The sequence below is a fragment of the Macrosteles quadrilineatus genome, unplaced genomic scaffold, assembly GCF_028750875.1.
Source record: "Macrosteles quadrilineatus isolate MER2022 unplaced genomic scaffold, UCM_ALF_1.0 Scaffold_1__1_contigs__length_201487025, whole genome shotgun sequence".
Lineage (NCBI taxonomy): Eukaryota > Metazoa > Arthropoda > Insecta > Hemiptera > Cicadellidae > Macrosteles > Macrosteles quadrilineatus.
Genome location: NW_026542594.1, coordinates 123,113,785 through 123,126,888, shown reverse-complemented (window position 1 = coordinate 123,126,888; position 13,104 = coordinate 123,113,785). Strand labels below are relative to the sequence as shown.

Below are 13,104 nucleotides of genomic sequence, written 5' to 3'. Positions count from 1 at the left end.
TTCCTTCCCTAAGAAAAACTGGTTTATAGAAGCTGGTTTATAGAAAAACTGATATCTTTTTGGGGGGGTTTCACATTAAGACCTTTTATTCAAGTACCTCTGCGGTTGACAGGTGTGCGGCTTAGGCTTTTTTCAAAAGTTTGTGATCTTTGTTAGCTTTGTATATAGATACCTCTGTTCTGAAATAGTAAGGTTCGGTAACCTTAACCTTTCACTAGCAGGAGCTTACTGACAAGACCTGTTTTTTTCTTAATACGATTTATTGCTAATTTTAATGTTTTATTAAGTTTGAGTAAGCTGTAATTTTAAACATTACAGATTGTAATGAGTTTACTTAAAATATCATGAGTTGACTTAAATATCATGATGGCGCAATATTATTGTTATTTTATGTAAACATGTAAATGTCATGACAACATTAATGTCTATTTATACAGCAATACGTTGGTTTTTATCGGCTTGTTGTATATTTTTTACTAGCCTATCTTGGATTAACCGTGGATTTCACTACCCATGGTCTCCCTCCCCCCCAACTACCCCAGATAATCAAAGTTCTATTGTATTTAAACTATTTCGGCTAATTCGAACAGCGTTCAACCGGAAATAAGTTTGGATTAGCTGGACTCAAGTGTATTTTCTTTATATCAGCTGTCATCGAAAATAGCCACTTTCTGTACAGAGTGATTATTTTATTTTATTTCAGCTGTTATAAAAATTAGCTACTTTCTGTAAGGAGTCATGAATTTTTTTCAGACACTGGCCAAACACATAATGAATGTTCATATGACAGCTGGGCAGGCTTCCGAATCTACCACTGAAGGAGAACTCTCTCTCAACTTAATAAAGAAATATATAAACTACTGCAGGAGGTAATCAATAGGCATATTTACATCTTCTGTGAGATAATTATTGGAAATATATATATGTATCATAGGAGGATAATGATGTAAATGGGTAATAAAAATATCCGGAAATTCAAATTCTAATGTGGAAGTCTCTTCTTTTGTTGAGCTTACCAAATGTAACCAATATTTAAATGAAATCAATTTATTACCGAATCCAATAAAAACTAATTATATAAATTTTTCTTCAACGAGCAAAAATACACCTGATTTTAATATTTTTATGGATACAACTTTACTAAATGAAGTTAAAACAATAACAGTTCTTGGATTGCATATAGATGATAAATTCAACTGGGACAGTCATGTTGAAAATGTTTGTAATAAAGTCAACTCAGGCATACATGCATTAAGACATATGTCAAAATTTAGTAGTTTAAAAACCTTAAAAATAGTATATCATTCCCTGATTGAATCACACATTTCTTTTCGGTTGTGTCTTTATGGTGGCACATCAAATTTTAACCTAAACAGCATTCTGTAACTTCAGAAAAAAGCAATTCGCATCATGCTAAAACTAAAATCAAAAGAATCCGCAAAAGAGCACTTTAAAGAAATAGGAATTATGACTGTTTTAGCTTATACATTTATCAAATAGCCCTTTATATTAAATCAAACCATGAAAGATTGCCAAAATTGAAATCTTTTCATATTATTCAACCAGAAAAGGTAATAGTCTAGTCATATTAAAGAAATTACCTAAAAAAACTCTTATAAGTGTAAAACTTGGTACGTATATTGAGTTTTACTTCCGGAATAACATACTAAAAGTCCTCGAAAAAAAACTTGTGCTACGGCCACCATCTTGGAAAATGGCGTCCAAAAAACCAGTTTTTCCCCTATTACTAAAAAACTATTCATCCTTTAAAAAAACATTAATTTAAAAAATGTTTGCTACATAAAGAGCTACAACTTTTGTATTTAGAATATTTCGATATAATTAACCGTTTAGCCATAAAATGCAATATTCAGAAAATACATTAAAAATAAATACATTAAACATACACACATAAACATAAATACATTAATACATTAAATTCATAAAAAAAAACATTAATTGCCATTCAAAAAGTTTTAAATAAATTATTTAAAAAATTATTTTATTATTTTAATTTAAAAATTAGAATGTTCTGAACATTTTCATACCAGTAACATAACTTCTCCATTCAATTTATATTTTCTGTGAAATTATAAATGTCGTTGCCAGACTACTATAATAAACTAGCATAATAATAATAACGCGGAAACTCTTGGCAAGCAGTAAAACTTCAGTCTGATGATGAATAAGATTGGGACAATTACGTAACAGGATACAATGATAATTGTTTGAATAAAAAAATAATTAATTGTATTAAAGGGGTTTGTTTTTTACTACATACAAAATTAACCTATTTCCACTGATTTAAAGGGTGTTTTAAAAGAATGCCGGGATTTTAAATGATAAATGTGTGTGTACTTTTTAAGGTAACTAAACGTTTTATACGTAAAATTGAAGCTAAAATAACTAAGTTTTATTTCCCTTGTAGCAAGGGAGGAAACTTTGGACTTGGCATGCGCAAAACAGGTGCGCGGTGGTAGGCCTTTATTGTGACTCATGCGCTTGACGCCAGCCTCCAGTACGACGGTTTACGGCACAACAGAAGACACAGATTGCAATCTGTGGTTCGCATAGTTTATATGTATTGCTAAATTAAACTAAATTCTAAATCTACCTGATGATAAAGAAACTTGAAGTTGGTTTAATGAGTTTTGTGGCAACAAAGTGTTTTGAAAAGAAATTCACCTGGCTAGAAACAAGCGATGACATAGTCGAAGAAATCCGACAATTCTGCATCAGAAGCTCGAATAAATCGATTGCCCGACGAAGTCTTCAGTTGAACTTTATGATGTCATCTATAAAAGATGGAGTCGTGCCAAAAAGAAAAAATATTGAGTTAAAGCATCAGATAAACGCGCCGATCGCCTTAAAGCGTACAGACAGACTTTGCCAGTTATATGCCAATATAAGTGCTATACCAGCTGATCATTATTTTAATATGATTGTTTATGTTTTGATTTTACAGTTTTTGTTTTTCTGTTTACATCTTAATAATACCCCCGTCGCAGTAAACCTGCATCCTAAGCGAATTTCCATTTACCCGGCTTGATTTCTACTAAAATATTCCCTATAAATTTTCAGATTTATTTCCTATTTAAATAACATTAATTTTAGTGAGTAGTTAGGTTTGCTGCTACGGGGAAGATGTTGAGATGTGTTTTTTCAATTAAATATTGATAGCTTAGTATAAAATAAACCAAATTGCCAAATTTGATTAAAATATATCCATAAACAAGCAAACTAGAACAGTTTATTTATTCTCCATAAGAATAACATGGGAATTTTAAATTTACTATTTTTTAAATTTTCTCCGTAGTCAATGAACATTCAAAAACACTTCAATATACTAAATTATTTGTTTTTTTAAGCTCTTCAAAATGGTCTGGAGAGAAATTTAGAAATTTTAAGTTTTAAGGGTCAAAAATGAGAAAAACCCATTTTTACCCCATAAAACCCCCCATAAACCCCTGATCCCATGGTCCGATTATGCTGGTTCGCGAACTCATTCGAATAAATGTAGGTTTACACGTTTGTACCAAATTTCATCAAAATCGGATCAATTTTGCTCGAGTTATCGCGCTAACGGACACATATATAAATATATATATATATAAATATATATATATATATATATAAATATATATATATATATATATAAATATATATATATATGAATTTGAACGGATGGTGTTTTTGGCCTCTGGGGACCTCAAAACGAAAAAGTAAATCGGTCCCGGGTCTAGGTCTTACCATGAGACCTACGGTAATAGCTTATTCCCTATATGGGAAATTCGCTAAAATGAGTTCATTAAGTTATTCAAATCTATTCTTTATTTAAAACACAACAAATGGCGACGAGTGATGAAAGAAATGATATCAGAAGACTGAAACATAAAAGAGGAGCACTAAAAGGCCAGATTACAAGAACTCTACACCTATTAAAAAGCAAGGGTTCATCAGTCAATGATGCTCCTGGCAGATTAAATGTAGCAGAGGAAGCTTGGCATAAATTCATCTCACTACACGAAGATATTTTACAAATAGAAGATGAAGATGATTTTGAACAAGAAGAAGATTACAGGGCTGATGTAGAAGAGGTATATTTAGAGATAAGAGCATTGTTACAGCCATTCTTTATACCGAACAAATCTACAGATGAACACACAACTTCTATATCAGTTGCACACGATAGCCATGTACCTAACATTAACTTTACACCTTACACAGAGAACGAGACATTTAAAAACTTTTTGATGAGACTTGAAAACTATTTTCAGTTAAAGAAAATTACAGATGAAAAGACCAAGACATGTTTGTTTGTCAGTACACTTTCTCCAGAGATGCACCAAACATTGTGTGATACATTAGCTCCTGAGTTACCAGGTGACAAAACCTTCAATGAACTCACAGAATCTTTGAAAAATTGTTTCGAGCCTTCACCTAGCATACTAGCTAACCAACATAAATTTGTTTGCAAGGTTCAAGAACCTGGAGAGAACATAGCCGTATATGCCAGAGAACTTAAACGTTTAGCAACGGACTGTGATTTTTATTGTTATAACTGTGAAAGTACGGTAAGTGATATGTTCTTAAAAATGCAGTTCATACGGGGGTTAAAAGACAATGAAATTAGAATTAGACTTCTTCAAGAAAAAGATGGTAAAATTTCTTACAACGAAGTGGTACAAACTGCGATTTCCATAGAACAATCTAAATCTGAAAGTTATGAGATTAACCGGAGAGATGGAAATACAATGCTAAAAGAAACTGCAAACATTAACCGCCTACAATCTGGATACAAAGACAAACAAAGTCAATTTAAGGGAAACAAACCCATAGTTTCATTTGAAGATTTAAGAGGCAAGTGTTACAGGTGTGGCAGTGAACAGCACAAGGCTAATTTATGCAGATTTAAGAACGAATTCTGTAGGAAATGTAATAAGATTGGACATATTTCAAGGGTTTGCTTATCTAGAAGTGGAACTGATGTAAGAACTGGGAAAAACAAGGAATTGAAATCAAACTTAATTGATATTGAGGACAACCATTCATCGATCCACGAGGTTTATACAATGGGATCAACTTCATCTGGAAGTGATAAGTTTTTAATAGATGTGGACATTGAGGGAAAGAAGCTGAAGATGGAACTTGATACAGGAGCAGCGTTAAGCTCAATATCTTACAGCGATTTTCAATCACTACATGTAAATAAACGTCTTTTCAAAACCGCTGTTGAAATGAAAACATATACTGGTGAAATCATCAAGCCTCTTGGAGTTTGTTTTGTCGATTGTAAATACAGAGATTTTAATTTCTATGGAAAGTTGTATGTCCTGAGACAAAAGGTTGAGCCAATATTTGGAAGAGAGTGGCTGAGAGAAGTAAAAATGGATTGGGCAGATATCAAAGTGGTTGAAAATGATTGTTCAGAAAAATTGGACAAACTATTGACAGAGTTTCAAGAAATTTTCACTCCCGGAATCGGAAAAATTACATCAGAACAAGGTCACATAGAGTTAAAAGAAGGAGCTAGACCTATTTTTATCAAACCTCGACAAGTTCCTTACGCATTGAAGAAATCAGTTGAAGAAGAACTAAATAGACTGGAGAGTAATGGAATAATATCAAAAGTTGAAAATTCAAAATGGGGAACTCCTATTGTTCCAGTAAGAAAGGCAAATGGAAACGTAAGAATTTGTGCTGACTACAAAGTGACGGCAAACAAACTTATATGTGACGACAAATACCCAATCCCGCGAATTGAAGATATTTTTTCTAACATGAATAAAGGTCGATATTTCTGCACATTAGACATAAGTAATGCTTATCTACACCTTCCGATGGACGAAGAATCTAGAGAAATACAGACCATAAGTACACATCTGGGACTTTATAGAGTAAATCAAATGATGTTTGGTATAAAAGTTGCACCAAGTATTTGGCAACGGTTTATGGATAAGGTTCTCCATGGTCTGGAAGGTACAGTTTGTTTTTTTGACGATATTTTGATACAGGGGAGCACTATTTCAGAGACATTAGATCGCCTACAGAAAGTTTTTGGAAGAATCAAACAGTTTAACTTGCGCTTGAATCGTGACAAATGTAAATTTTTCCAGAAGAGTGTCAAATATTTAGGACATGTGATAGACGAAAATGGCTTACACAAATCTGCTGATAATATCGAAGCTATAATTAAAGCCAAACGACCAAGTGATGTACACCAGCTAAGAGTATTTTTGGGTCTTGCCAACTATTACACACGTTTTGTACCAAACATGTCCAGCTTACTGGAACCACTGAATGGTTTGTTACGGCAAGGAAAACAATTTACGTGGACTCAAGAATGTGAAGATGCATTTCTGAAAGTAAAAGCAGAAATAACAAGTGATCAAACTCTAGCTCACTATGACCCAAATGAAACGTTAATCCTAGCAACAGATGCAAGTCCTACAGGGCTAGGAGCTTGCTTATCACATAGATACAAGGATGGATCTGAGAGGCCCATTGCATTTGCATCAAGATCGCTTACGAAAACAGAACGCAAATACAGTCAGATAGATAAAGAAGCTGTGGGAATTTACTGGGGCTTAAAGAAATTCTTTGCATACTGTTATGGAAGGAAGTTTGTTTTAATAACTGATCACAAACCCCTTGTAGCCATCTTCAACCCGACAAAGACCTTACCATCTATGACTGCATCAAGGATTTTTAATTATGCTCATTTCTTATCGGGTTTTGACTATACGATTGAATACCGAAGTACGACACAACATGCTAATGTGGATTATTTATCAAGATTTCCTGTTACAGAAGTATCAAATGTATGTGACGACCATGAACGGTATCTAATAAATCAAGTAGAGATGATGCCTGTATCAAGAAGACAAATTGAAGAAGAAACACAAAAGGACGAGGAACTTAAAAAGGTATACGATCATCTTATATCAGGAAAAAGCTTAAAAGAACTCAGTTTGAATGATAATGAGTTTTGTCTACAAGACGGTTGCATATTCAGAGGGCATAGAATTTGTGTACCTTCCACTTTACACAAACAAGTCTTGGAAGAATTACATGCTGGTCATATGGGCATGACAAAAATGAAATTGCTAGCTAGAAGCTACTGTTATTGGAGGAATATGGATCAAGAAATTGAAGCTATGGTGAAACATTGTCATTCATGTCAACAAAAATTGAAAAATCCACCTAAGGAGACAACTCACCCATGGGAGCTCCCGAACGGACCTTGGGAACGCATACACATTGATTTTGCTGGTCCACTGCGGGGTTGGTGGTACTTAATCGTCGTTGACGCTTACAGTAAGTGGGTAGAAATTATACCTACAAAATCTACAACCACAGCTTGGTGTGTTAAGCAATTGGATAGATTATTTACAACCTTCGGGTTTCCTCATGTCCTGGTATCAGACAATGGAACTCAGCTAACTTCAAAACCTTTCAAAGATTTTCTCACAAGGTATGGAATAATACAAAAAACCATAGCTCCATTTTGTCCTAAGTCAAATGGACAAGCTGAAAGGGTGGTCCAAACTGTGAAGAGCCTTATAATTGCAAATGGATGTGTCGAGAGCAAGATTAACACTATACTAAAACAGTTGAGAAAAACACAGCATTCCACGACTGGGAAGTCTCCCTATAGCCTCATGTTTGGGAGGAATATAAGAACAGAACTTGATCTATTAGTAGAGAAGCCTAATTTGAAAGAGACAGAGATGCAAGTAACAAAGCGACACTTTAATATAGGAGAGGGAGTGCTGGTGAGGAACTACTCCCTTAATTCAAATGACAAATGGACAGTTGGAAAAATTGAAAAACAAATAGGAAATGTTATTTATCTTGTTAAAATGGAAGAAGGAATTGTGTGTAAAAGACATGTGGACCAAATAAGAAGATTGTAAGTATATGAAGAAAAATAAAGGAGGAGGATTGCTATACCAGCTGATCATTATTTTAATATGATTGTTTATGTTTTGATTTTACAGTTTTTGTTTTTCTGTTTACATCTTAATAAAATGAGTTCATTAAGTTATTCAAATCTATTCTTTATTTAAAACACAACAATAAGATTGGTGAAAATCAGAACTTTATTAAATCATTCCGAATTATATCAAATAATGAGAAAACCCTTATTCTTTTCCCTTCAATTTGACGTTTAAATCATTTAATTATCTTGAATAGTCCCCGAGCAACGACCGTTTGAAATCCCGGCATTCTTTTAAAAACGCCCTAATGTCTTAATCCTTTTGTACATTTCAATATTTATTTACTAAGATAATTGCCAATGCATAGGTGTTTTTGCGGGTGCTTTTTTTATGTTATTCCACTAGGGAAATAAATATACATACCAAATCCCATCCTTGTACCATAATGAACTCAGTATGGGATTATTATGGTAGTCTATCAACAAAAGCACCAGCATTATACAATTTAAAATGTCACAGCAAATATAAATGTAAAGGAAAAGTGTTGTTAATGGTATGAAACTGTTCATAAAATAAAATAAATTTAATATTAGTTTATTTAAAACTTTTTTATCTCAATTTATGTTTTTTACGAATTTTTCTAAATATTGCATTTTATGGCTAAACGGTTAATTTTATCGAAACATTTTAAATACAAAAGTTGTAGCTCTTTCTTTGGCAAACATTTTGTACGTTTAACGTTTTTTTATAGGATGAATAGTTTTTGAGTAATAGGGGAAAAACTGGTTTTTGGACGCCATTTTCCAAGATGGCGGCCATAGCACAAGTTTTTTTTCAAGGACTTTTGGTATGTTATTCCGGAAGTAAATTTCAATATACGTACCAAGTTTTACACTTATAAGAGTTTTTTTAGGTAATGGGGAAATTTTGATTTAAAATGACTTCACTATAATGAATTAGCATTCAACAGACACAATTTATCGGTTTTTGGGAAAAATCCCATCTTATAGTGGTGTTAAATATTTCAATAGCTTGCCTGACAATTTTAAAAATATAACTAATTTTAATTCATTTAAAAATTGTATCAATTAGAAGATTTTTTTCCAACTTCCTGAAATTTGATTTTTTGATAGTAACAATATTCTCTGTAAGTAGTCTTAAGAGGGTTCCCTACCCCCATTGAAAAACGTCAGAAAACCGCTTCGCGCGGTATCATATAGCGATTCTAGTTTTGACATTTAAATTGTGAACCAAACACCATTTTGTAAAGTTCACTAACTTTGACAAGTCGTTGCCCTTGATTGCGTAAGCATAGACATTTTTTAAAAAGCAAACTTAGTAGAACCACTCTTTATGTACAAAATGGTGTTTGGTTCACAATTTAAATGTTAAAACTAGAATCGCTATATGATACCGCGCGAAGCGGTTTTCTGACGTTTTTCAATGGGGGTAGGGAACCCTCTTAAGTTTAATATTGTGTTTTTATAACTGACTCCATTCTCTACAAAATGTGCGATATGAATAAAGTTATTTTGATTGATTGATGTAGCCTTAGGCATAGGTTTTAAGAATTGTTGTTAGCAGGATTACCTAAATGAGGAAGAGTTTATCCTGGAGGAAATACAAAACATCTTTACACTTCACTCACACACTAATAGTTAATTAATTACTTTAGAATTGTCTTAAGGTTTCTTGCAGAATTTTCAATCAGAGTTAAAAATAAATAAGTTTCTTCTTTTGTGTTTCTCTTAGCAGAATGGAATCTTCCTCATTAAGTCTGATATGTCAACAACAAACCATGGTCTCCATGAATGTTCTCCATGTAAGTTAGGCTATATTGGATGCACTTAAAGTATGCATCCAAATGGAGTACCCAGTAGAATCTTAAAAATCTAACTTCATCCATTCTGTATGTGAATTTTCAATGCTACAGTCAAAGTGTGGCCATAAACCAAATCAATTTGGTTCAAAGGACCTTTATAATAACTTGTTGTATGCTGCACATAGCATGATATATCATAAATGTGTTGATAGACGTTGTGGTCCGAGGCTCTCTGAGGCTGCAGGTGAGAAGTTGAAGAATCGCTACGTCTTGATGCGCAGTGGAACCCACGCAATAGAGATGGAGGGTGAGAAGCGTTTGTCCATCCCCATTACTGTTAGGTAAGTACACTATCAATTCAACTGCCATGAGGGCACTTTTCTGTTGTTTTTTCTGGTAGATTAAATAAAATATTTATATGTGGCTTAGAGTAGGTCTAAAATATTTTTCTTTCCAACAAAACATAGGGTTTAATCTTTGGATAAAATATACATGAAAAAAATACTTAGCCAATTGAGTTGTATAGGTTTTTTATGGGAGAAAGTTTTGTCAGCTTACTTAAGACAATAGTTGTTACTTGTTCATAAGGTTTTGAGTTGAGCAAAAACAGAACTTCAAGTAGGGGTGTGCGAATAGTGATTATTGGGTTTGAATTGAATAGAATCGAATAATTCATAATATTTTGGAATATCGAATATTACCGAGCGAATATTTATGTCATTATTATAGACTCCAAAGACTTTTCCAATCACAGCTTTGGAACTCTACTAAGGTTAATAATCCTGATTTTAACCAATGTAACATTTTAAAATACCCTATTTTGCCCCTACCTATTTGTTCTTGGTACAAAATCGTTTCAGTACAGGGCTTCCAGTATTTTTTATCATTTTATTTAATTGACATTACTGTAAAAATGAATAATTTTCTACATTTATGGTTTTCTAACAACATATTACAGTATAACACATTATGAAAACCTTTCACTCCTAACCTAATTATGTCAAGAAAGAAACAGTTAAGATAAAGGCTTAACCTATTTTACTATTAAGAAAGATCATAGCCATAATAGTAGTTAAAAATTAGGTTACACATTTTTAGGAATAAAACATGTTTGTAGCAACATTTAGGCAAGATAATGTAACACAACTGGTTACTTTTTTTTCAACCAACAAATAACGGGGTGTTTAACTTTTAAAAACATATAAATGCATTCAGTTAGGGGTCTGCGGTGCACCGAGGTACTAGCCTAATTACCTACCGTAGTCGGTTCCGGTACAAATTATAACAATTAATTACTTTCAATTCACTGTCGTTGGTTAGGAGCACATAAAAAGGTTTATCAGATGATTGTTAAGATTTTCATAATTTATTACTAGAGTTGTGGGGCAATAACAAACCATTAGCAGTCCCAAAACCCAAAACCATTAATATTTTATGACGACATTGTTGGATTTATTTAATTTAATGTTTAAAGAAAAAGTCAGAATAGAAATACTAGTAAGGAAAAACAAACAATAGAAGGGTGGGATGGGTTGGACAATGACCTCGAAAGGAGCGGGCCACTGTGAATGGAGATGTCGAGGGGGGAGGGGAGGGTGCAACCTTGAAGCTATATTTAGACTAGAGGGGTGGCTTGGCCTGGGATTCTAATAGCAGGACAATGATACATAGTTGTATTTTCGGGAATCCTTTCCCCGGTTTGACTTCAGATTCTCTTTTTCCGTGTAGAAACTTTGAATCTTCAAAAATATGATCTGAATTAACTACAAATATTTTCAAATTAATGCCATGATTTGCATTTTTACATCAACATTGCACAATCATGATATTTGGGTCATTGGCCTTTATTACGCATCTGGTTGTGTTGTTTCAGAAGAGAAGCAGAGACAAAATTGTGTAACAAAACAAGAAAGTAGAGTTAAAAAAAGATATTTCTCTGTTCAAAAATGGAAAAAAATGTTGCTGATTATTTTCATACAAATTAATTCACGAGTTTGTGTCTTGTTAAGGAGTATGTTTAATCTATGCTAAAGACTGTGAAGTGCAGTTCTATCGTCATAGCTTACTAGTTGCTACTCAGACAACACTTTCAGACACTTATTTCGTCATTCTACTGTACTTTAAGTTCTCGTTACAAAAAGTAGATCCTAGTATTAACTAAGCTAAAAGAATATATTTAAAATTTATACAAATAGATATCTGTCTGGTAAACTAATACAAACTTAATTGCTGCTAAATATAGGCTATTGTTAATTAATCAAATAAGAATGGTTGACAGTCTAGTGTTTCCATGCCAGTAGGTAGCAGTAAGCCTATCGTATTGGAGCATTGTAAGCTAGCCAGCTGAGCGGAGGGATTTTAATAATCACACAACAAAATTATCGTCCTTGAAAATGGCCGTGTTCGTGTGTAGAGTTAAGGAAGATGTCATAATATGCTGACGTTGCCGAAGCATGACATGTTGGGATGAAATAAAACAACACAATACCATGATTTATTTGGATGAAATTAGAGATTATTTCTAGGTTTGTTTACTATTCGAATGTTCGAATATAGTCATTCAGATCGAGTCGGGCTGGCAGGGTATATGATTAAGGGTCTAGTCGCCAGTAGGCTGACGTTTTTCGCGCCCCCTCCTCCCTTCCACTACCCCTCCTCTTTGCTACCACATTCAAAATTTCAAAGAATGAATACTAATACTGAATTCAAAATTATGGCCAAAGGCATTATACTAATATTCAGTTTATTTAAAAACAAAAGAAAACTGATCATAAATAATTAATGCATGGTTTGATTAGGAACTTTTAAAATAGTAACAAATCGGTTGTTCAAGGAATGTAAAACTTTTTTATTTAAAATAATGTATTATTTTACATTTTATTAAACATATGATTGTATTAAATCAAAAGTAGACCTAACCTAAAAAAATATAAAAAAACCAAACAATAATATGCGTACTTTCTAAATTAACTCTCTGTTAACCACCTAGGCCTAAACCAATTTTATTAGGACCTTTAGATGGAATTACTTAGTTTACAGCATTTATCTGTATTTATCTGCAACAAAAAGTATCGTTAAATGTTTTTACAAATCAATTATTACAATAAACTTGCTGTAACCCACGGGCTTCACCCCGTTTGACTTCATAAGTATTAATAAAGCTATTGATTGGTTAAGTTAAGCTGAAATAAACAAATAAGTACAGCTGAGGTATTTTTAACATTAGGTATAGGGAAAGTTCCTTTTAGAAAGGAATTACGACCTTAAAGGGCAATTTATGAAATAATGGATAGTTTTGCGCAAGGTTTCTTGTCATTACGAATATTTTAAGTATATGGTTTA

The 13,104-nt window shown here is 32.9% G+C and overlaps 1 protein-coding gene across 1 annotated transcript in view; it reads left to right on the top strand.

Annotated features, from left to right (window-relative positions):
• The window catches only part of LOC128984259 (DNA replication licensing factor Mcm5), a 124,822-nt gene that overhangs the window by 89,688 nt on the left and 22,030 nt on the right, over positions 1-13,104 (top strand). The window contains exons 11-12 of the mRNA XM_054403564.1: positions 754-869; positions 9,975-10,103. Coding sequence (XP_054259539.1) covers positions 754-869; positions 9,975-10,103 — 245 coding nt within the window. The remainder of the gene's footprint in view (positions 1-753; positions 870-9,974; positions 10,104-13,104) is intronic.